Raw genomic sequence first — 26,281 nt, forward strand, 5'->3', positions numbered from 1 at the left:
GTGTATAGAAAAAGTTTTAGTACCTGTGTGGTAATACGACACCCATACGGACAGGCCGAATACAGAGTTGCTTCGCTGTGACTTATGATAACAAACCCCCCGCACTAATCCTATTATATCACTATCCATCTCATGACCGCTGTTAACCCCGCACCCGGCGGTCAAACTAAGCCTGCCTAAATGTGGGGAGGGGACTTGAACATGCAACTATCACGAGTCCATCATGCACTTATATAATCGGGAGGCACTGCCTCCCCTTTTACCACCGCTGCCCCCACAGCCTGTCTACCGTCGGGCGCTAAGCCCTAGCGCCCCACACCCCCTTCAAACCTAACTATTGTCATATTTTTGTTGTATATATATAGTAAACATAACTTGTAAAGATTATTCAGTTTAAATATATAATTCTGTATGATTGAATCCTGCTTGTTTGTTTGGTAGAATACTTAAAGGCTAGGGCCCGTTGAATCCGAACTCGTTACCCCGTGGGCCGAGTACGCTCGGCTTACCAGAACTTGGTGTCAGCGTGTTTCAATCGAGCCTTACAGAAACTAGCCTATTCTACCTCTGATTGGACCCTTTGGCAAGTAAGGGGACAATCAGCCGCCAACTGACCCGTGAGACGGCCTTTTTAGGTCGAATTTCCATCATTTTGAACGCAATATGTGGGCCTCTGGCCTACGGCAAGCAGATTTAGCCTGCTAAAAGCGCCAGTTAAGACGCTTTTTCCGTGTCGTGTAGGAGTAGCGCTAGGTGCGCAGCCACGGCAACCGGATAATTTAGCTCAGACGGCTACAAAACTGAGTCTAAATTGGCAAGTGTAGCTGGGACAAGCCCCAGGACACCCAGGCCAAACCTACGAGACAGACAGCTGTGTGCTGGTCTCCCTAAGAAGGCAATGTGTGGCTGCGCAGCTTCAGCACACAAGTAAGCCCTACCACTGCGACGGATAGCAGATTTTGAGCCACAGGCACGGCAGGACGGGACATTTCCCTGCCGCTGCCTCCCAGGATTCGAACCCGAGGCGCTGCAGGACGGGCCATTCCCTGCCGCCATTTGTCGGGATTCGAACCAGCGGCGCTGTAGGACGGGTCATTCCCTACCGCCGTCACCCCTCTGAACCTTGCAGGACGGACATTCCCTGCTGCCAGTGCTTCCAGAATCACACCTAGAGCTCCTAGTGATAACAACACATCATTGTGTATAAAATGTCAACCAAGTGATAAAAATAAATATAAAATTGTTGACCAAGTGATAATTAATAAGCTCTAGTGATTCGAAGCTACAGTCTAAGCCACCATGGTAAGCGATACCACCATAGCTGCGGTGCGGCCACCACCAAAGTTTCTGCCAACCCCAGCCGAACGAGAGGCCCCCTTGTCTCAAGGGCAGGACCTCCACTTCCCCTGCCATATCAGGGTGAGGTTTCCTACTCCTGACCCTGCCCAGCATGTACAGGTTGATGCCATGGTTGATTCTGGCAACCGTGTACCAGGGTCTGCTGTAATTTCTGAGCACCTCATGCACGCGATGGGCGTGCAACGCATGTTGATTCCGGACAACACCCAGATCCTGACTGCTAATGAGGAAGGCCAGCCCCTCCAGGTAATTGGAAAATTAAAAGAGTTATATATGGCAGTTTCACACACTCTTATACTCCATCTATACCACGTGACTGTGGTCCGGAATCTCTCCCACCCTCTGAACTTAGGAGGGTATTTTCTCAAGGAGTTCGGAACTAGGCTCTGTTTCGACATGCAACCACCTTGCTTGTGGGCGCGTGGGGAGTTTATCCCACTCCGTGGCGTCCCCATTGACCGGGAGACAGCCGAGAGAGAGCTAAGCTATGAGGGGCCTCTGCCAGGCCCCCTGCCTGAGCAGCCGCGTGTGGTTGAGAAAGGCACACACTGGGTGGACGCTGAGCTCAACGCACACAAGGGAGCTAACCTGCTAGCCATGGGGTTGCCCCCAGTGCCCAAGGTGCCAAGGGAGAGCCTGCCAACAACGTTTCCTGAGATTGCCAGCCCTCCAGAACCAATCTTCTCCTCCGACATTTTTATCAACGGCCAGCCGTGTCCACCTGGCCCCCTCTACCTGGGACCTCCAGCCAGTCCACCAGCCAAGCCCGAGTCCAGACCCGTCAAGTCGCGGTCTGATGTACCCGGAGCCACACTCAACTCTCAGGCCCCAGCCTCTCCCGGCGCCGTGCCCGTCAAGTCGCGGCCGGACGCCCACGGAGCCAAAGCTGGACCCAGCATTGTGGCCTCTCCCAGCGCCGAGCCCGTCAAATCGTGGCCGGACGCCCCCGGAGCCAAGCCTGGCTCCGACACGTCAGCCTCTCCAGAAGCCGAGCCCGTCAAGTCGCGGCCGGTGGGTCCCGGAGCCAAGGCTGACCCCTCACCAGCCACGTATAGGCTGAGCGCTGTCACTCCAACTGACGGTCAACCACCCCAGCTCCGCACAGCCAAGCGAGTGGTCCTGCCTGGCCGCGGGGTTATGGCAGTCCCTGTTGAGCTAGTAGGCCATCGCACCAAGGATGCCATTCAACTAGCTGCCCCAGAACAGAGGTTTGGGGAGGACCTTGTTATTCCAGAGGGCCTGTATGCCCACAGGCCTGGCTCTGCCACTGTGTTTAGAGTACTGGTGGTCAATGAGGGGGAGGTGCCCCTCTTGCTGGATGCTGGCCTCCCGGTGGCAGGGGAGCTGGTCAAACCTGACATTCTGGAGGTCTCTGATACGCCTCCCCCGCATCTCCACTCGGTCCAAGAACCTGCTGAGCCCATAGACATGCAAGAGTTGTGGGAGGCCTTGGAGATGGAAGACAATGAGTTCCTACGCAAGGACCCCTTGCTCAAGAAGGAGGTCTGGACTACGTTGTCAGAATACAGGGACGTCTTCTCCAATTCTACCCCCGGCTGCACAGATGTGGTTGAATTGCAGCTGCGCCTCAAGCCAGGGACCCAGCCGATCCGCCAGAGATTTAGGGATCTGAACCCGCGGCAAGAGGCTGAACTGGAGAAACAACTGGACACTTGGCTGCAGGAAGGAGTCATAGAGCCGTCGGACTCCGCCTGGAGCAGCCCCCTGGTGCCCATCAAGAAGAAGGACGGGAGCACCCGCTGGGCCGTCGACTACAGGGCCCTCAACAAGTGTCTGGAGCTGGACAGCTACCCCCTGCCTAGGATCCAGCAATTGGTGGAACGAGCTGGCGGGCACCGTGTCTACAGTGCTCTAGACGCGGTGGCCGCATACTACACCATCCGTGTGTCTGAGGATAGCCGGCCCTGCACCGCCTTCACCACCCCCAGGGGCTTGTATCAATGGAAAAGGATGCCCTTTGGCCTGGCTACGGCACCGTCTGTCTATTCCAGGTTTATTGCAGGGGTCCTAAACCCACTAGGCACAGCCAACCTCCAGTCCTACCTTGACGACGTCCTGACCTTCCACCAGGATACCTGGGCCCACCTGGCCAGGCTCCGAGAGGTCTTGGAAGCCCACCGCAGGGGAGGGATCCGCCTCAAGCCAGCCAAGACCAAGTTGTTCCGGTCCAAGGTGGATTATCTGGGTCACACCCTCAGCCGGGAGGGGATAGCCATGCAAGAGGACTATATTGACCGCATCTTGGACTGGCCAGCCCCTAGCACCCCCAAGGATTTGCTGGCGTTGCTGGGCTTCTTTGGATACTACCGCCTGTTCATCCCAGAGTATGCAGACCTCACCTACGAGATGAATCGGCAGAAGACGGCCAAGGCCCTAACCTGGACGCCTGAGATGGAAGCCCAGCTGCTGCAACTCAAGGACAAGTTCCGACAGGCCCCCATCCGAGCGCCGCCCAGGTTTGATTTACCAGCAGTGTTCCAGCTCACCACAGATTTCAGCAGCCGCGCCATCTCTGCCATACTGAGTCAATGCCAGGAGGGCAAGGAGAGGCTGATTGCCGCCGTGGGACGCAAGACAACCGACCCTGAGACGCGCTACCCGTCCTGGAAGGGAGAGATGGCCGCCATTATCTATGGGATCCGAAAATTCCACGGCATCTTGTCCTACCGCAGCTTCCAGATCAACACTGATTCCTCTGCCCTGCTACAGATGAAATCACTGAACACATCCACAGGGATGGTGGCCCGCTGGCAGGAGGAGCTAGCGGCCTTAGACTTTACCGTCTGCCACAGGCCTGGCACCCAGAATACCAACGCCGACGCCCTCAGCCGCCGGGAAGATGCCAACATGCCAACGGCTAGCGCCGAAGAATTAGCAGAGCAGGCTGAGTATATCCACAACCTGGCCCAGCTAGGGGAGCCCACAGCTAGCCGGCCTCCTGCCGCCCGACTGGATTCAGCTAGAGTGTTGGAAGCCCAGACACAGGACCCCCTCCTGCTCCGTGTCCGCCAATGGGTGGCTGATGGCAAGGCCCCAACCAAGGCTGAGCTGCGCGGCAAGGAACGAGACGAGCAGCAGTACGCCAGCCGCTTCTCAGCCCTGGGGCTTGACGAGCATGGCTGCCTCACCACCACTGACCAGACTCTGACAGGAGAGAGGACAAGATACCTGCTGCCTTCGGCCCTCCAGCAGGATGCGTTCTTCCTAGCCCATGGAACCCCCATGGCTGGGCACTTTGGGATGGACGCAACTATCGCCCGCGTTGCCATGCACTTCTGGTGGCCCAACCTGGCCCGTGACGTCCGCCTGATGGTACAAACCTGCCCTGAGTGTGTCCAGAAAGTTACCAAGGAGAGGCTGAAGCAGGGGATCCACGTGCCCTCCCGCCAGGGGTATCCACAGCAAGTCCTATTCATCGACCTGGTGGGGCCACTGCCAGAGACCCCAGCAGGAAACCGCTACATCCTCACCTGCCAAGATGGATTTAGCCGGTTTGTCAGCCTCTACGCCATCCCCAACAAGCGCACCCTCACGGTGGCTGAAGCCCTGTTGCACCGACACCTGGCCACGTTCGGATGCCCCCTGAAGATCCATTCCGACAATGGAATGGAATTTACCGGCCAGGTATTCCAGGAACTGGCCTCCCGGCTCGAAATTGGCCTGACACATCCACCACCCTACAATCCGCAGTCCAACCGAGTGGAGAGGTTTCATAGGACGCTCAACACAGGCATGCGCCTGTTCCTAGACAGAGACGATAACAACTGGGAGCCCCACCTGCCTGCCATTGCCTTTGCCTACAACACCAAGGCCTGTAGATCCACTGGTGTGACCCCGTTCCTGGCCTTCTTTGGGAGAGAGGCCAAACTTCCAGTGGACATGGTGCTCCGGCTGCCAGAGACCGAATATGCTTCAGTTCCAGCCAACGTCCAAGCTCTGTTGCAGCGCTACTATGCAGTTTATGATGCCATCCAGCAGAAGGAGGAGGGAACCATCAGGAGGAGCGCGGTAGCTTACGAAGGCACGGCCAAGTATGAGGTTGGAGACTTGGTCTGGTACCTGGCCCCTCGCCTGGTGCCAGGAAAGGCAGCCAAGATTACCAAGAGATGGACTGGCCCCTGGAAAGTAGTGAGGAAAGCTACAGAAGTCCATTATGTCATCAAACCTGCCTCTCCAGTAGCCAGGATCTCAGAAGTTACCGCGCATGTAGGCCGACTGCGCAAATACACTGGAGATGTGACTGCCCACCAGATCCCAGAAGACATCCAAGTTGACGTGGACGGCGACGAGGATGCCACCGAGCTGCCAGTTGGAGCGGCGGCGCCCGCAGCTAGCAACCCAGGAGAGTTCCCAGTGCACCAGCCAGCCGCAGCCGCCCCACAGCCTAGCGGCCAAGATCGTGACCCAGTGGAGGAAAACCTGCAGGAGCAACCCAACGAACCACCGCCGCCGCCGCCCGCTCCAGAGCCACTCAGAGATGCCATCTGGAACCCTGACGCAGACATGGAGAACCTGCCAGCCGGCAGCGGACCTGTAGGAGAAGAGCCAGCCACTGCGATGGAAGAAGCCGCCCCAGAAGAAGAAGAAGAAGCCATGTGCCCCCTGCTGATGACAGCCATCCCCATCCGGGTAGGAGCTAGGAGGCCAAGCAACCTGAATCAAGCAGGCGCCCCCATGGAATTCTATGCGCCCTTTGCCATCACCATTCCACCCTTAGGAACCACCAGAATCTGCCTAGGCCTTCGTGTCCAGTTACCAGCCGAGGCAGAACTGATCCTGCAGACGAGGCAAAATTTCCAGCGGCGAGGCTTGGCCGTGGCCAACCCACGCCTAGAAGCCAACCAGGAGCTGACAATGCTGATCACCAACCACAGTCAGACCGAGCAACGAGTGTCCCGAGGAGCCTGTGTAGCCCGAGCTGTCCTCCATCGAGCTGTGCCCCAGGAACTGCCTGTCCGGCGCAGGAGCCGGCTGTCGTATCCCCAGGTTCAAGGCCTGGTGGCTCAGGAGCCACGCAACCCTTGAAGGGGAGGTTGTGGTAATACGACACCCATACGGACAGGCCGAATACAGAGTTGCTTCGCTGTGACTTATGATAACAAACCCCCCGCACTAATCCTATTATATCACTATCCATCTCATGACCGCTGTTAACCCCGCACCCGGCGGTCAAACTAAGCCTGCCTAAATGTGGGGAGGGGACTTGAACATGCAACTATCACGAGTCCATCATGCACTTATATAATCGGGAGGCACTGCCTCCCCTTTTACCACCGCTGCCCCCACAGCCTGTCTACCGTCGGGCGCTAAGCCCTAGCGCCCCACACCCCCTTCAAACCTAACTATTGTCATATTTTTGTTGTATATATATAGTAAACATAACTTGTAAAGATTATTCAGTTTAAATATATAATTCTGTATGATTGAATCCTGCTTGTTTGTTTGGTAGAATACTTAAAGGCTAGGGCCCGTTGAATCCGAACTCGTTACCCCGTGGGCCGAGTACGCTCGGCTTACCAGACCTGTTCTAGGGTTGTTTTCTACTGTAAAATCACAATTCAAACCATGATTTGACTGTTGTGATGTTATTCTTTGAGGATTATTTGAAGGGCTTTTTGGTTCCTTATGTCAAGGAAGGGAGAGGACATTTCATTGTAAATTTTACTGTGTCCCACCTTTAGGGAGGGAATATTGGATTGTAAACTATTGTGGTATCCAAAGTTTTATAACTACGTTATTTAATTCAATGGCTACATCAAAGAAGATAAAGTATAGAATAGAATCCAGGTAGAAGATTCTGCCTGGCTAGCCTGAAGTAAAATTGGAACATTTGAAAGACCAAAACGGCTATAAGGCTGTTAGTAAATAACATGATTTCAGTAATTATTCTGAAAAAATATTCAAAATAAATTCCTTTTGCAATAATTTACTAAAAGCCTTGTAGCCAAGAATCCATCTTTCTCTTTCCTATTCACAATGGATTAAAAATGAATTTGATGTGCATTTTAAGTTAAAAAATATAATTCTGTAAGAAAATTTACAAAATTTATATTATAAAACTAGATTGCGCTCTTATGTATGTTTTTAAACAGCTGATTTATACAAGATAGCAACTACATCCATACATTAACTTGTGGTAAGGGGGAGGGGGGAGGAAGGAGGAAGGGGCTGTACCCATTTAACTGACCCTTGAAAATTACAAATGTGGTCAATTGTACTTACCAAAATTAAAATAACATCAGGTTAAGTGACTTTCCATCAGAGGCGATAGTCTCAATCAGACATTGATGTTTATGGTTAAATAATTACCTTCTGATTTCATATAATTATTCTAAATTGTTCCAAAGTCAAATGTGTTACACTACAATACATAATTTTAAATTATGAAGATCAAAATAATTTAAACAATATATATTAGATTTAGATACAAATTAAATTTTTCTAATTTTGTCCAACTAGTCATTGTGATTTGTACTTTAGCCTAATTGTCTTTACTGCGCAAGTCAAAGATTCCTTCTAATTTCCCAGAAATTTTTTGGGTTTTCACTTCTATTCCTCCTTATTCTTATTCTATGGGCTACATTGTAATAAATATCCAGCGGTTAGCAATATCCTTACGTACAGGCAGACAGATACTTTTGTATAAGGATTATTATGTGAATCCTCAGACGCGGGTTGAAACCAATAGAACAATCTTAACATTCACTTTTTTCACCTTTTGAGATATTTGTCAACTTTAAAGTAAATGTTCTTAATGTTCTTTTTTCCAATTTTGTCAGAGGCATTGTCTATAAATTGTTTTTTATCTGTTGAAAAGGAAAACTAATGTTAAATTAACTTGCTAAGAGAAAAAAGGTATAGTTTTACCTTATACAGAGTTTTTTTTGTCTACAGAGATAAATAGATGAATAAAAAAGCGTAACTTAGGTTCTTATAAAAAGTAGAAATGTTTCTCTTTAGTAACTTCTCTATAAATAATCTTGTCTCTCTCTCTCTCTCTCTCTTTCTCTCTCTCTATCTATTTTCTTTCTTCTGTATCTAAAGCAAATTTTGATTACTTTACCTTTATATTATTTTATAACAAATTTACAAATTAAACTTCCCCTGATTTAGTATATAGCTGTCTAAAACAAAATAAAATTTATCAACCACATGAGGCAACAACATTTTGTACACTTTATAATTACGTTGTTTAAAAATTTTCTACTGCAGTTCACGGTAAAATATTGCTGGTAACGAATATTGCTAAAAATCTATCAATTTAAAAGGATGCTAGCTGCCAAACGGCTAAACGTACAGATCATGCCCGCACACTGTTTTAAGCGACATAAGAAGGCCTACAAATAATCTGGAATAGCTATAAATCAATAATGCATAATTATCTCGCAGTGCAGAGAAATGCGCGAAAAAGGCCTATTTTACGCGTTTTTTCTTCAGTGAAGCTTTCCCTGTGTATCATTTGATCTTGGCTATTCCAGATTATTTGTAGGCGTTCTTACACCGCTTAAAATGGTGTGCGGGTATGATCTGTACGATCAGCCGTTTGGCAGCTAGCAGCCTTTGAAATTCATAGATTTTCAGCAATATTCGTTACCGGCAATATTTTACCGTGAACTGCAGTAGATCCAAATTATCCACTAAATGTTTTATCTGCAAAGAAGGGAAAAGATTGTCTTTCATCAATAGATAGGAACATCAATTCCCTCAATGTCTTATCCCTTAAGATCCATTAATTTTGTCCATGTAGCAAAAGCTGCTAAATGATATAGGCTTCTGAATTTATTCTAAAGATTCCTTCAAACTATGAGTATTGTCAATGTAGCTTAATTTGTTTCTCTATCAAATATAATTCTATTATACTTTACTGCTTATGAATTTTTGTCATCAATGTTAAGCTATCATTCATTTTTTAGCAGCAAATTAATTCCATTTTAAATGTTTGCATAACTAAAGGAAAGTGGGTAAGAAAGAGGGGGGAGGGGAGGAGTGGGTTTTGGGGGGAATTTTAACTATGAAATGTTTGTCAGGATCTGGTCCCTTGTCCCTGATTTTTATTTGATTATAAAAAGTACACAATTGTATTGCTTGTTATTGGTCATGATAAAATTTATTGTTTATATTTTGTTGCCATTATTGTTCTGTTGCAAAACCAAAAGGATCAAATACAGTGTGATGCACTTTGTTATTTATATCAATGTTATTATTAGAATATTGTTACATGGTAGACATAATCGCTTTAAATAAAATATCATAACAAACCAACAACATATAATAGAGATATGAAACATAATCACTAAATCAGCCAATAGGAGAATAGTAAAGTTATATTCTAGGCATATTATTGGTTGAAATTGTGTAAAGATTTTGGTATGAACGGGCATGATTTATTCATTTTATTCGCATAATGAGTTAGCTATAAATATTCGCATTTCTTAACATAAAGCTTTTCCTGGGTTAATTATAATGTGCAAAAATTTATTTCCTAGTATAGTGTGATGCACATGACAAAACATAAATTAACTATGAATAATTTAATTCATTCGGATAAAGTTAGCTTTCTAGAAATTATATTCTCGAAAAATTTCATTGCTTATATAACTTGAATCCCTTTCCTAGTTTGACGAATTTTGTGGTCTTATGGACCATCTATATACATATGTATATTATGTCTATTAACATATGAATGGATGCTGTGAGTATTATATTGGTTTTAAAAATATGACGTAACAAAAAAAATTAGCCAATGAGAGTCCACTACGTATGCCGCCATTGGTCAATAACGGCCTCTCATTGGCTAATTTTTTTTGTTACGTCATATTTTTTAAACCAATACTCACAGCATCATATGAATGAATTCTAGAAAATAGAGATAATCAACTGAAGATAAAATATTCAAATCTAACAACGCATTTGATATTTTCTTTTATTGTTCTTGAGTAAAAGAAATAATAAATTCAACTTATGTTAGGTGTATATAACTTTTTATTGCATTTAAAATCTATCTATCTATGTTTCTATCTATCTATTTATCTAACTAACTTTAATTTTATCAATTTAATTAAATTCAACTTCTGTAAAATATATATAACTTTATTTAGTTTATATTTGTCTATCTATCTATCATCTATATATTTAAATCTCTCTATTTTACTCATCCGTCTATCTATCTACCTACAGTAGTGTGGCCCAAATGAAGGTCTAAATCGCTTTTCAATGTGCGGAATGTAAAAATAGGTTCAGAAAAAATCCTTTAAAAAAGGTCTACATTTGAGCCGGTAACAACTTCAAGGTATCCGCAAATTAATATGGTAAAGATTTAAAAATTTATGTTTTTTTGGGCCAGTCTAACCTACAGTGATCTAAATGGATAAGACAATGGTCGATAAATTGATAAACATCCCCCATATTAATAAAAATTGTAGATTCAATTAGTGGTCGAAATGTTTTGAGTTTAAACTTAATAATCTAACCAATCAAAATCTATCAAAGTCCCCGAAGTTGTTAAGCCAACGAATAATAAGACACTATTATAAAACTTTTGGGTTTACTTTAAAAAATAGACAATTGTCCGCTCTCTTTCTCTGATCTAACTATTTATCTATCTATCTATTTTAGAATGTGTGAATGTCCACAGTTTGGATAGAAAAGGAGGAAATTATGGGCTGGCCAATCAATCAATCAATATTCAAGCTAATTCTAAACCAGTAAGTGCTTAGATATCATTTTCCATATCTATTTCAAATCTATCGATCTATCCATTACAGTAGTAAATTAAACTATCATCTTTTGTGATTTATAAAAGCCCCTAAGAAAGGTGAAGCATTTAGCTTTTTCAAAAATAACTATTTAGGATTAGTGTTGTTAATTGTTATTGGTTATTTATTACATCTTCATTTTGTCTAATGGCTTTGTATAAATTTAAATGCCTAAACAATTATGTTTAAGCTTTATGTAAAAGCTTTTGACTTAATCATTAATATTTAGTTTTGATTAGAGTAAAATTTGATGCCTTGACAAATCTTTTATTTAATACCCATATTTGCGACAAAGTTTATTACACGAAAGCTTCTTATTTTAAATATTTGCAAAATTCCTACCCCTTCAAATTGTAGAAAAGTTGTGTAACCCAAAATTTCCAAAGAATTTACTAACTATTGTCTGCAAGTTTAAGAAGATTTCTTGGACCTTTCAATTATTAGTGTCACATTTTACTTCAAGTCTGGCTCAGCTAGTTAAGATGGTGTCAAAGACATGTTTAAAATTGGTACTAGAAAATGTTTTAAGTTTACACTGTATCAAATATTTTATAGAGATTTATTCACTTATCATCTATCATTGTTAAATGTTAAATTGCACTAATTAAGCAATGAAATAACTTAGTTGGGTTCAAATCTGTAAAGCAAATAGTCTTCCCATAAGGTTTAATAATTAGAGTATAATACTAGAGAGGGAAGGGGTCAAATAACTGTACCTCCCCATCCCAATGACCTTGTGCCGACTCTTAATTGGGTTTTAGAAAATCAACCAAAAATGTCGGGAACATTAACACAGCCAAGTTGCAGGAACAATTTGCTAGCCAGTGAAAAAGGTCATTGAAAAATTTGGGCAAGAAGTTATCTGTATACAGCATGACCCTCAAAAAAGTATTTTTAAGCATCTGCAGCCCTTATTTCTCAATGAATTATAAAAAAATGCTTATGTCCTTGTTCTCCATAGTATTCCACATAAGTAGATATAAAAATATTTTTTTTACCTCCATTAACACCGGAGATTTTTAGAGCTAAAGTTTTGAAAAAGTGACTGAGAAAAAGAATTTTTTTTTGTTTCTCTTATTTTTTGGATGGATATATTATGTTTTTCTGGCAACTGAATAATGATACACAAAGAAAAACAAGTTAACTAATTATTTCTTTCTTATTCCGCCAAAAAATATAAATTTTTAATGGCAAAAATTACTACTGAATGAATTAATTATTTGCAAATTTTAGGTTATTTATTAACCCTTATTTGAGAAAAGGATTAATTATGACAGTTGCTCCGCCTACTTTTCTGACATCTCAATAATTTAATAGGTTATTAATTAAGCTTTTTAGACAAAAAAATCATTATGTTTTAATTTTATTTTCTTTATAACTTTTTTGTTATTAAAGTTAGGATTGTGAAACAAAAACAATTTTCCTGCTATATTCATAAAGATTTATTTGGTTTTTTTAATCTTAAACAATTTTGCCTAATAAGTAAGTTTTTCAAAATATCATTAAACTAAAAAGACTCAAAAAATATGTGTAAAAAAATGCTTTTTACTCAAAAACTAAATTTTTTATTTCATTTTTGTATAAAGTTTCTGCTAGTAACAAAAATAAAAGGATTTCTACCTTAATTTTGCTAAAAAAGTCGTTTCATGTTAAAAGTTACTTTTTCCTCAGTCACTTTTTCAAAACTTTAGCTCTAAAAATCTCCGGTGTTAATGGAGGTAAAAAAAATATTTTTATATCTACTTATGTGGAATACTATGGAGAACAAGGACATATGCATTTTTTTATAATTCATTGAGAAATAAGGGCTGCAGATGCTTAAAAATACTTTTTCGAGGGTCATGCTGTATACATCTATGCTATAGATCTGTTGTTTAATAAGCCTAGGGCAATGTCCCGGACAAATATAATGCTCCCTTTCAAGCAAGTACATGACAAGACAAAACAGCATGTATCTATTATATCTCTAATTAAATATTTATGTAATCAATCTATTTAGTTACTGATGTCCAATGGGTTTGGATTAAGTGGTGGAGCGTCCCCTTTAGAAGAATTCAGCATGGGAAGTCCTCCTAAACAGATGAGAATCAACCAAAATGGTTTGTTTCAGGTAATCCATTTGTCTATCTTTCAATCTGTCTTTCCATCTCCATCTAAAAACTCACAACAAAATTAGAATAGGTACCTACCTATATTTCATTTAATATATATATTAATATAATGTTTTTAGCTACCTACCTACAAAGCAAGTCAAGTTATCTGTCTATTTATGTATATTTATAATATTGCTAGCTACCTAACTACAAATCAGTCAGCTACCTATCTATGTATATTTAGAATTCTGCTAGCTACCTACCTAAAAATCAGTCAGCTACCTGCCTATCTATCTATGTATATTTAGAATGCTGCAAGCTACAAACCTAAAAATCAGTCAAGCTACCTGCCTACTTATCTATGTATATTTATAATGCTGCTAGCTACCTTCCTACATATCAGTTGAGCTACCTGCATAATTATGTATTTCTATTTAGAATGCTGCTAGCTACCTACCTACAAGTCAGTCAAGCTACCTGCCTTCAACCAAACATTCAGGAAAAGATCCTTATTATTTTCCATGAATATGTTTTGTAACAAAAATATGTTTTTATTCTTGGATATATTGTTTGCAGATATCTTAAACACTCCCAATTAAAACAATAACATAAGAAATCTAATTTTGAATATCCTTATATGATAAATAGAACATTGTTTTATGTTTAACTAGCGGCTTCGCCCCCTTGAGGCCTAAAGGGGCACTTAAGGAGGGGTGAGTCTAAATAGATAATCCAATTTATATTTTAAATTCAAAAAGAAAAAGTAAAAAAAATATTTATAAACCTTCCCGGAGAAGCTACCATGTGAAGGAGAACCATAATGGTTCAGTGGTTAGCGAGATCCTTCGACACAGACAGACAAATAGACATCCTGCTACTTTATTATGTTTAATAAGTAATCCAAGGATTATTACTGTCAGGTGACCTGACTACCCCAAGCTGGTTGTCTGGAGGTATCACTAGTGGAACTACAGACCTCTCCAGCTACCTGGCAAATAGTTCTCAGGGACATATTATTTCTGCCAGCAATGCTTCTTACCTTTCTGGAGGTATGATTATCAATTTATGTCTCACGCAATCATATAATCTATAAGACATTAATCAATCAATCTATAAGTCGATTCAATGCCAAATATACCGATTAATCTTTCATTAAATCTATTGATCAATCTTTAGAACAATCTATTGATCAATCTTTTGAACCATCTATTTTTCAATCTTTTGAACCATCTATTTTTCAATCTTTTGAACAATCTATTGATCTATTGATCAATCTTTTGAACAATCTATGGATTAATCTAACATACAATACAACAATCTAACAATCTCAAAAATCTATGATGACCTCAAGGAGATTTGGAGTTCTTTCGAGTTCTAGACCTCTCAACACACCTTGAAAGTCTCAATTGCAGTGTAAAGTGTTCATGTGATAGACAACCAACCCTTTAATTGTACGACCTTTGTCTGGAAGTCCTAACCGTGCATGACTTTCGCCTGTTTATGGGCCATTCCCCCTACTCTTACAATTGATGTCACGCGCCTGAAATAGCAACAGGTGCCATGTTTAACGTCTTTAATATGACGCTGTGTTGACTCGAGCACCTCCCTGACAGCAAGCCTACACGTGACCATCTCAGATAACTAACTATATTATTATATTAAGATCACACAGCTTACCTATCAGATGCCAACATTGCCAGCTACATGGCAGGTCAGGCTGCTGGCGGCAAAACTGACCTCGGTGCAGCCGCCAGCTACCTGTCTGGAGGACCTGCAGGTCTGGCAGGAACAGGATCTGGCCTGATCAAGCCTCACTTCCTGAGTCCTCATATTAATCTGGATGGCACAGCAGCAATTAATTTGTCATTATTTCCAAGGTAGATATTTGTCATTTTTAACAGTTTAAAGTGCCTTTATAGTTATTAGAATAGTAGCTTTCAATCAATCTTATTTTCACAATGCTTAATTTAAAATAAGGAAAAGTGCAATCATAATTGGTTTTTTTCTTTCTTGTTAAATAATTATCCTGTTCTTTTCATTAAACCAAATTATAATCAACAATGGAGAAAAGTAGACGAAATGTACTTTAACTATAAATCAATTTTGAGTACATTTATAAGAAGGGTATGAACAATAAGCTAATAAATGTATGAAAACATCCATAAAAAGCGAAGCACAAAAATATCACTGAGGGACAAACGACCAAAGTAACTGTTATTAGAGATAGAATGCTGATTTTTTGTGTGTGAAGACACACCCTACTAAAGAGCATCTAGTATACAACATACTAGGTCCGTCGGTCTGTCGGTTGTGCTACAAAAAACTTATGTATGCATTAAGGTTTCGTGATTTCTAATATTTATCATTTCCTTCTTTCTCTTTTTTCCTTTCTCTCTTTCTCCTTTTATAAACACTGATCAAAACATACTTTGTCCGTTTATCCAACTAAAAATTTTTTATGGATGTTTTCATCCTTGTTTTATACTGTACACTTATATTTAATTTTATATGCAAATTGTATCATTTATCAACGGAAATAACTTTAATTTTTCATGAGTTGTAGCAGTGCAGCTACTCTATAACTAAACTTCCGTCGTACGTTCCACCATTAACTATCTAAAGATAGGGAAGGGTAAATTGGACTGTAAATTATTGACTTAAAAACTTTGGGATTCTTTAATTGGGTCCATTTAGAGGTGTGAACCCATGATATATTTTAAAAAATCAATGGACATAAATATTTCATCCATTATCTTATCACTGAAGATCCATTATCTATCTATGTGACATTGGATTTTTTATTACTTGGATCTTGCACCAGATTATTATGTACTCTTATGAAGTGAAACTTGTAGATAGCTAAAGTAACGATCCCCCTCCACCTCCTTTACACCATCCCCTCCCCTCATTCTGGATTAATAAACTGACCAATAAATGATTTCCGTGTTAGCAACCTTAATTTTCGACAATTTTTCCCCTGTCATAATATCCACGTATATTCAATATCCATCTATGTGACCTAGTTTGTAAGAGTTTAAACCAGAGTTGATAGTTCAGAAGTGCGGTTATCTTGTAAAGAGATTAGAATTCTAAAAAACAAATCCTTATAATAAAGTATGAGGATCTATTCTGTCTGTCTTTGTGTACCGAAGGATCCCGGAAACTAATTAACCGACATGGTTCTCCTTTATAGGGTAGCTTCTCAGAGGTCCTAGGAAATTTATACAGGGGGGTGGGGGTCACAGCTACCCTCCAAAGAATAATAACCCCTAAAAGATATTTTTTTACTTTTTCTTTAAAAAACTAAAATTGAAAGTTCAACTAAATGTTCACTGTCTGTCTGTAATGATGTTTATATTTCTAGACAGGATACAGTATCAAGTATGACAACAAGTTTATCTGTCTGTCTGTCTGTCTGTAATGATGTTTATATTTCTAGACAGGATACAGTATCAAGTATGACAACAAGTTCATCTGTCTGTCTGTCTGTAATGATGTTTATATTTCTAGACAGGATACAGTATCAAGTATGACAACAAGTTCATCTGTCTGTCTGTCTGTAATGATGTTTATATTTCTAGACAGGATACAGTATCAAGTATGTCAACAAGTTCAACTGAGTGTTTACTGTCTATCTGTCTGTAATGATGTTTATATTTCTAGACAGGATACAGTATCAAGTATGACAACAAGTTTATCTGTCTGTATGTCTGTAATGATGTTTATATTTCTAGACAGGATACAGTATCAAGTATGACAACAAGTTCATCTGCCTGTCTGTCTGTAATGATGTTTATATTTCTAGACAGGATACAGTATCAAGTATGACAACAAGTTCATCTGCCTGTCTGTTTGTAATTATGTTTATATTTCTAGACAGGATAAAGTATCAATTATGACAACAAGTTCATCTGTCTGTCTGTCTGTAATGATGTTTATATTTCTAGACAGGATACAGTATCAAGTATGACAACAAGTTCATCTGTCTGTCTGTTTGTAATTATGTTTATATTTCTAGACAGGATAAAGTATCAATTATGACAACATGTTCATCTGTCTGTCTGTCTGTCTGTAATGATGTTTATATTTCTAGACAAGATAAAGTATCAAGTATGACAACAAGTTCATCTGTCTGTCTGTCTGTAATGATGTTTATATTTCTAGACAGGATACAGTATCAAGTATGACAATAAGTTCATCTGTCTGTCTGTCTGTAATTATGTTTATATTTCTAGACAGGATACAGTATCAAGTATGACAACAAGTTCATCTGTCTGTCTGTCTGTAATGATGTTTATATTTCTAGACAGGATACAGTATCAAGTATGACAACAAGTTCAACTGAGTGTTCACCTCAAAATGGCCAGGTACATTTTTTTTAGTTGTTTCCATCAAAGTATCTTATAGAGACTGCAGAAGTAAATTTAAAATAATTTATGCATTTTAGTTTTTCGTGTTTTACCTTCAGTAATATTGAGTACAGGGTTAGGGCACTGAAGGTAAAGGTAGAGGTTAGGCATAAAAAAAACTCCCACCCCCTTTGCCTTCAATATATTGAAAAAAGGAGGGAGGGGGGGGGGGGTTCTGTGGTGGCTAGTCACTTTAATGGAAAGTAAGTTTTTTTTTTATCTATTTATTTAAATGTTTAACTTTGCTTCTTTTCCATTTTTCAAAATATTAGCTAAAATCTGTAAAACAGTTTTAATATCAACTATTTATAAAAATATTCTTGACAAAGAATAAATTGAATCAAAAACTAAAAACATTGCATGCAAAAATGAAGTATAGTATGAAAGGTCTATCTATCTCGAGGTATTGTGTTAGTTGTTATTAAAATTGTTAAATTCATTAAACTTTCACCATAATCTTGGTTTACAGAACGAGTAATTTTGTTTATCAAAATTGAAAATTTTATATTCCATTGTCTTATCCCTTAAGACACCTATCCCTTTGCTAATTAAACAGTACAGACAAAGAAAGAGAAAGAAATCATTCAACTTTTCTTTTAAATTAAAGATTTATTTTCAAGTTTTGATTAAAAATTCATTTTTCCCTAGTGTTATAGAGATTTAAAGTTTTAAAATAGATTTTTGAAGTCTGCAAGTCGATCTATGCATGGAGTAAGGGAACATTGGACTGTTTATTACGCGTTCCCAAAGTTTTAGAATAACGTTTTCTTATTAGTTGGCTTAAAAACTTTGGGGACTTTTATTGATCTTTGATTGATTGAGTGACTAAACGTTTCAACCACTAATTTTAATCTACAGAAGGTGGAATTTTTTGTATCATCATTGGGTATGTATGTACAAAATCTATCGACAATCTTAGTCTTATCCCTTTAGATCCCTGCGATTTAGCAATCCGTATAATTACGAGCTAATAGATGAAATAGAACTAAATTTACCTTCTGTAAATTATGATTATTATATTATTAGTTGAAAAGTTTGGACACTGCAAATTTCAATCAAGATTTGATAAAAGTACCCAAAGTTTTTGATCCAAATAGTATGTTTATAAAAAATCTTCCAGTGTCCTTTCTTTCCCTGCAAACATCAAATGATGTCATAGTTTTCACTAATGTGAATAATATATGTATTTAAAAAAAAAGGATGACAACATCCATAAAAGCGAAGCACTGAGACGGTAGGACAAACGGACATTAACACTTGTATAGTGTCAGAACTGAATAATCAGAATATAAATGTATTTGTTGAAAAACTGCTTGATACAGGATAATGTTTATGGACATACATTTTAGGACTTGATTATAGAGATGATTCGCTTATAACAATGTACTTTGTTGTCCTAGGAATCAGTATTCCAAAACTCAGACCAATCGGATAATTTTATCACATAAAAATGTTAAAAAGGTTAAAAATCAACATGTTTAAAATGAACGTACGGAATTTCTGGTAATGATTATAGAGTTGCTTTGCTTTCTAACTCGTACCTAGCACCCAATGGAATCATCATGCAAAGTTTAAAATCGATAGGACAATTTTAACATGCCTAGATTAACGAAAAAAGCTATCCGTTACGGACGGACGGACCTACCCTAATTATAGAAAAGTTTTGCGTTTAATAATATGAGGAAAAATTCCATTTTCTTTTTCATTGAAGATTTAATGCAAAAAAAGGGTTTAAAAGTTGAAAGATGTAAAAGTTATTTCTACAAATAAAAAAAGATGTTTCTTTGGTTAGCAAATTTAAAGAAATAACAGTATTATATCAGCCAGGGATGACATGCTATTGTTATGTCAAACTGTTGCAACAGAATGTCTTTAGAACCAGCCATAAAAAGAAATGTTTTTGTATCCACAAATATGTAATTTCACAGAAAAAAAACGCTAGGATCCGCAGCCGCAATTGATATAGAATATACGTGGATATTATGACCGGGGCAAAAATGTCGTCAATTTAGCTTGCTAACTATATATATTGATCCTGCATATAGTAAAACCTCCCTCACTGCCAAATTTTTAAAGCAAAAATTGAAGGTGGAAGGAGGATTCAATCTTCAACCTACTAAGTATCAAATCCAACAGAAGTTTTTTTTTGGAAACAGAATAAAACAAGCATAACTAAAACTATATCATCAATTGAAAAATCTCAATTTACCATCTCATAAAAAATCCGGCCGCTTTTAATTTGCAAGAAAATATGTTAGCGGCTGAAATATTTTTGAATAAAGTATGCTTTCATCTTTCATGTTTTTTTTTATTTGAAAATAAATACATGCCTCAGTTTAGAAAGGTGTTCCCTCTCTGTCACGAAAATAAATACATGCCTCAGTTTAGGAAGGTGTTCCCTCTCTGTCGCGGAAATAAATACATGCCTCAGTTTAGGAAGGTGTTCCCTCTCTGTCACGAAAATAAATACATGCCTCAGTTTAGAAAGGTGTTCCTTCCCTGTCACATAAATAAAAACATGCCTCAGTTTAGGAAGGTGTTCCCTCTCTGTCGCGGAAATAAATACATGCCTCAATTTAGAAAGGTGTTCCCTCTCTGTCACGAAAATAAATACATGCCTCAGTTTAGAAAGGTGTTCCTTCCCTGTCACATAAATAAATACATACCTCAGTTAGGAAGGTGTTCCCTCTCTTTCACATAAATAAATACATACCTCAGTTTAGAAAAGTGCCCCTTCCATGTCACGAAAATAATTAGATGCCTTAGTTTAGAAAAGTGTTCCCTCTCTGCCACATAAATAAATACATACCTCAGTTTAGGAAAGTGTCCCTTCCCTGTCACGAAAATAAATAGATGCCTTAGTTTAGAAAGGTGTCCTTCCCTGTCACGAAAATAAATACATTCCTTAGTTTAGAAAGGTGTTCCCTCTCTGTCACGAAAATAAATAAATACCTATTTTATTGTTAAATTCTTTTACCCAGCAGGAGGGTAGAATGTTGTAAAGGAAGTGTTATTTTAGCCTACTGGGAATATAACTTTATTAGAGTACATGAAAATCTGGTGCAACATACGAGTAATAACAAATAGATTTCTATATAAAAAGATTTGTTGAATTCTTACAGTTTTATTTAAACACTTTTTTCTTTTGCGTTAAGAGTTGAAAGCATTTTATTCATGTTTCAAGTTCTTCTAAGAAATAAAATTATTTCAAACCATTAGATTGATTTATTTTAAAATGAAATTACTTTTTTTCTAAAAAAGAAATAAGGTTTAAAAAAATAAGTTAGAATTAGCTGGGTAAATGTTCTAATGGTTTTAAAAAGCTTTTGTGGCGAAAAGGTTTATAAGTTATAGCCACAGGCAAATAGCCTAAAACCTTTCCGAGACCACATCTAAAAACTGGCTTGAAAATTGTAGAAAATCAGTTCATCCGTTTATGAGATCTTACTGAATATTTTATATTTATTTCAGTGATGTAAGAGAATATCTATAGATCCATGTCATACCTTTATATTTATATCTATATCTTTATATCTGTATCTATCTCTAACCCGCGACCGTGGCTCAACAGGTAGCGCATCCGCTCGTCGTCGGGAAGGTGGTAGGTTCGAATTTTGGTCCGACACCGCGTCATAACTAAAGACGTTAAAAATGGTTCCCACTGCTAATATGTCTGATGCGCACCGTAAATATTTAGAGTGGGGGGGATGCCTTGGCCTTAAACAGGCGCAACTCGCTACCATGCACAGTTTGGACTTCTCAGACAAAGGTTGTGCATCTCAGAGAGTTGGTTGTCTGATGGGTGAAAGAACGCTTTACACCGCAATCATAAGTATTGTATGTATGTTCCAAGGTGGAGAGGTCTAGTACCTGAAGCGACACCTAGCCCCCTAGAGTTCTAACTATATCTATAGATCCATGTCATACCTTTATATTTATATTTATTTCAGGGGGGTAAGAGAATATCTATAGATCCATTTCATACCCTTACATTTATATTTATTTCAGGGGGGTAAGAGAATATATATAGATCCATGTCATACCCTTATATTTATATTTATTTCAGGGGGGTAAGAGAATATCTATAGATCCATGTCATACCCTTACATTTATATTTATTTCAGGGGGGTAAGAGAATATCTATAGATCCATGTCATACCCTTATATTTATATTTATTTCAAGGGGGGTAAGAGAATATCTATAGATCCATGTCATACCTTTATATTTATATTTATTTCAGGGGGTAAGAGAATATCTATAGATCCATGTCATACCCTTACATTTATATTTATTTCAGGGGGGGTAAGAGAATATCTATAGATCCATGTCATACCCTTATATTTATATTTATTTCAGGGGGGTAAGAGAATATCTATAGATCCATGTCATACCTTTATATGGTCCTACCCCAAACGTAAGAGTCCCAAACGTCAGAGTGGACAAACGCAAGAGTCCCAAACGCAAGAGTCCCAAACGTCAGAGTGGACAAACGTCAGAGTGGGACAAACGTCGGAGTGGACAAACGTCAGAGTGGACATTGCTTAAGTAAAACATCAGAGTCTATGCTATTTTAATTATAACCTAACCTAATCATAAAGAAAATGACTCTGGCTGCAGCACTCAGCACCCTGGCCTACCTAGCCGCAGCGCTCGGCCCCCTAGCCTGCCTAGCCGCGGGCGCTCGGCCCCCTAGCCTATAACCTAACCTAACCTAATCATAAAGAAAATGACTCTGGCTGCAGCACTCAGCACCCTGGCCTACCTAGCCGCAGCGCTCGGCCCCCTAGCCTGCCTAGCCGCGGGCGCTCGGCCCCCTAGCCTATAACCTAACCTAACCTAATTATAAAGAAAATATATTATAAAATCGAGACTCATACGTTTTACTTATAAAATGTCCACTCTGACGTTTGTCCCAAAAATCCTGCGTTTGTCCACTCTGACGTTTGTCCCACTCTGACGTTTGTCCCACTCTGACGTTTGGGACTCTTGCGTTTGTCCACTCTGATGTTTTTCCACTCTGACGTTTGGGACTCTTACGTTTGTCGTGGAACCCTTTATATTTATATTTATTTCAGGGGGGTAAGAGAATATCTATAGATCTATGTCATACCCTTATATTTATATTTATTTCAGGGGGATAAGAGAATATCTATAGATCCATGTCATACATTTATATTTATATTTATTTCAGGGGGTCAAGAGGATATCTATAGATCCATGTCATACCTTTATATTTATATTTATTTCAGGAGGGTAAGAGAATATCTATAGATCCATGTCAAACATTTATATTTATATTTATTTCAGGGGGGTAAGAGAATATCTATAGATCCATGTCATACCTTTATATTTATATTTATTTCAGGGGGGTAAGAGAATATCTATAGATCCATGTCATACCTTTATATTTATATATATTTCAGGAGGGTAAGAGAATATCTATAGATCCATGTCATACATTTATACTTATATTTATTTCAGGGGGGTAAGAGAATATCTATAGATCCATGTCATACCTTTATATTTATATTTATTTCAGGGGGGTAAGAAAATATCTATAGATCCATGTCATACCCTTATATATATATTTATTTCAGGGGGGTAAGAGAATATCTATAGATCCATGTCATACCCTTACATTTATATTTATTTCAGGGGAGTAAGAGAATATCTATAGATCCATGTCATACCCTTACATTTATATTTATTTCAGGGGGGGTAAGAGAATATCTATAGATCCATGTCATACCCTTATATTTATATTTATTTCAGGGGGGTAAGAGAATATCTATAGATCCATGTCATACCACCTTTGTCTACTCAGAAACCAGCTCAGAGACTTCGAGTGATGAGGTAAGTGTAATAATATCATTTTTATCATATTATTAATCCATCTATTAATCAATTTATTAATCCATCTATCAATTATTCTATCTGTTTATCCATCCATCTATCTATGATCTATCTATCAATCTATCTATCCATACAAATTCATACATTTATATCAATTTATCTATAGATGAACATATTCCTCTATCCAGTGGCGTGCACAGGGTTTTAAGTGAACCTCTTAGCTAATGGGTGTATCAGGGGGGTGTAGACTATAGAGGGGTGAATTTTTAGGACACCTCGGGGTGTGTATTCACCCCCTTAAATTGGCCAACGGGGTTGGATACACCTTCCTCACGCACGCCCCTGATTCTATATTTCCATAAATTATTCCATTAAAATATTCAGATTTATAGATTTATATTTTGATGGATGTAGCCAACAATCTATTATTCTATTTTATTTAAAAATTCTACATCAACCTATCTGATATGATGGTATTGTAACACAACAATGAAATGTAATGAAAAATAATGAAATTGCAGCTTTAGGTTTTGTAACTTAGATTGGATAAAAAAGTTACCAGAGCTGGATCTTTTAATCATTTTAGTGGTGAGCCAGATCGGGGTGAGCCAACTTTCCACCAATGAGAGCACAGTATTTTATGAAATGCCGCTTGTGATTGGCTGAAATTCGGCTCACTCCGATCTGGCTCACCCCTAAAATGATTTAAAGATCCAGCTCAGAGAAAAGATTACTGAGAAATGTCCTATAAATGTATTAGCTCCATTACTAAAATATCGATACTCAGTAAATAGGTTTTTATCTAAGTTTTAATCAGGCTTTAGATATTTTTTGCTTTGTTTGCTTAAAATCATGATCAAAACGGTTTAAATATTCAAGACTATGAATTAAATTGACACAATACATAATGTAGCTGATTTTGTAATTTAATAATTCTAAGATTCTACAGAAAATTTTCAATGATAACTAAAGTTTCAGACTAACAAACAGATTGGGTAACATTTCAAATAAAGTATTACATTTAGAATTTTAGAGCCAAAGAGACAATTTTTACATAATATACAAAATGTCGGACGGTCAAAGAGGATTGAGGATTAAGGACTGGCGGACTAAATAAATATTAAAATTGAGACTCAGTAGTCAGATAATTCTTTATAAGAAATTAGAGCTATCTTTCTTAAATAACAGCCGAGTAATTTAGCCTTTTACATATACAAATTATCAATGTTGGACCAACGGACCAAGCAAGTTATGTACTTTATGCTCATTAGGATAGGGGCATTTTCACTTTTAAAATACACATGGAAAGTAATTCTTATACTCAGAGACGTCCAAGCTTTTTACTTTGAGGCGGCAAGCTTCGCGCACAGCTGATTGTATTCTATGTTACATTACAAGCTGACCCGTAATTCTCGTGGAAGCTACTCAATTATTACATCACCCTGGCCTAGAGTTTTGGCAGGTGTTCCATATTAAGCCACCCTAATTAATGGCACTCTCATACGAGGAGCATGGATTAGGGAAAGCATGGTTAAAGCTGCTTGATTTGTAGAATCCTAACTTCCTACAAATCTCCCTCCTTACAACCCTAGGGCATCTTAGGGAAGGTTGCATGATCATAATCTGACAAATTGCGACAGCATTTGTCAACCAAGTGCAAAGATTTGTCAAAGGATTCTCACTTCCAGTCTCCGTGTGCATCTGAGTCCTAACTTTAGAGAATCATGGCTACAACAAACAACAAACTTTGAGGCGGGTAAAATAAGGAGTTTCAAAGGTTAGAGAGGGATAATTTAATATATCTATTAAAATTTGAAAGGGAGTAAAATGGGGAGTTTCGAAGATTGGACGTCTGTCCTTATACCTTTATTGTATAAGGTGCACTTATTCTTAGCAAATGTCATTTCTTTATAAAGCTCTTATATTTCTCAATTTATATTCAAACTAGTTTTTTGCACACATTCTCTTTGTCAATCTAGCTAACTTTCTTCTATCTATCTACTTCAATTACCCGCCACCGTGGCTCAACATGAAGTGTGTCCCCTAGTTGTCGGGGAGGTGATAAGTTTGAATCTAGGCTTAACACCGAGTTGTAAACTAATATGTTAAAAATTGTTCCTACTACTGCTATGTAAAGTGCGCGACATAAAGAAGTAGAATTGTGTGAATGCCTTGGCTAAAAAAAGGCGCAAGTCATTACAATACATAATTACGACTTCTAAGACAAAAGTCGTGAAATCAAAGGGCCTGTCGTCTATAGGGCGAATGGAGGCTTTACACCGCAATTATGACGCGAAGTATGTTAGAAGGTGCGTGGAGAGGACTAAAACCTGAAGCGACACCAAGCCCCATAGAGGTCATCTTTTCAAATACATTTTTGTTGATTGGGTATGAGTTTTTTTAGAAGTGATTTATATCCTAAAAGTGTAGGTACCTTCCTCAAAAATAGTTAAAAACCTATCCAGCACAAGAAGTTTGACAGTGAAAGTTGAGCCATTTCTGTCTAGCGGTTAGCGAGATTTTTATGTACAAACACACATGAACACAGGGATACATCTAGAATATTTTTTTTATGGCGTCGTATTAGAGGCAGCTTTCCGTGGATATTAAAATGAAAATCAGTTTTGTTGGGCCCGAGCTAAAAAGAACTGGTATTTTATTTTAATATTTGTTTAAATTTGCCTTTAATACGATGCTATACATGATTTTTCAGTGTGGCTGAAAACCGGTTCTAATCCAAAGATATAAACCGGTTCCGAAGCCATAGTGGAAATACATTTTATATAAAGA

General features: G+C 39.0%; 1 protein-coding gene across 1 annotated transcript in view; it reads left to right on the forward strand.

Annotated features, from left to right (window-relative positions):
• Positions 1-26,281, forward strand: part of LOC145325582 (uncharacterized) — a 94,914-nt gene that overhangs the window by 63,605 nt on the left and 5,028 nt on the right. The window contains exons 12-18 of the mRNA XM_080168549.1: positions 10,996-11,084; positions 13,135-13,245; positions 13,667-13,723; positions 14,145-14,277; positions 14,892-15,105; positions 17,535-17,595; positions 23,411-23,491. Coding sequence (XP_080024675.1) covers positions 10,996-11,084; positions 13,135-13,245; positions 13,667-13,723; positions 14,145-14,277; positions 14,892-15,105; positions 17,535-17,595; positions 23,411-23,491 — 746 coding nt within the window. The remainder of the gene's footprint in view (positions 1-10,995; positions 11,085-13,134; positions 13,246-13,666; positions 13,724-14,144; positions 14,278-14,891; positions 15,106-17,534; positions 17,596-23,410; positions 23,492-26,281) is intronic.

The sequence above is a fragment of the Acartia tonsa genome, chromosome 8 (assembly GCF_053477335.1).
Source record: "Acartia tonsa isolate MP-2025a chromosome 8, ASM5347733v1, whole genome shotgun sequence".
Lineage (NCBI taxonomy): Eukaryota > Metazoa > Arthropoda > Copepoda > Calanoida > Acartiidae > Acartia > Acartia tonsa.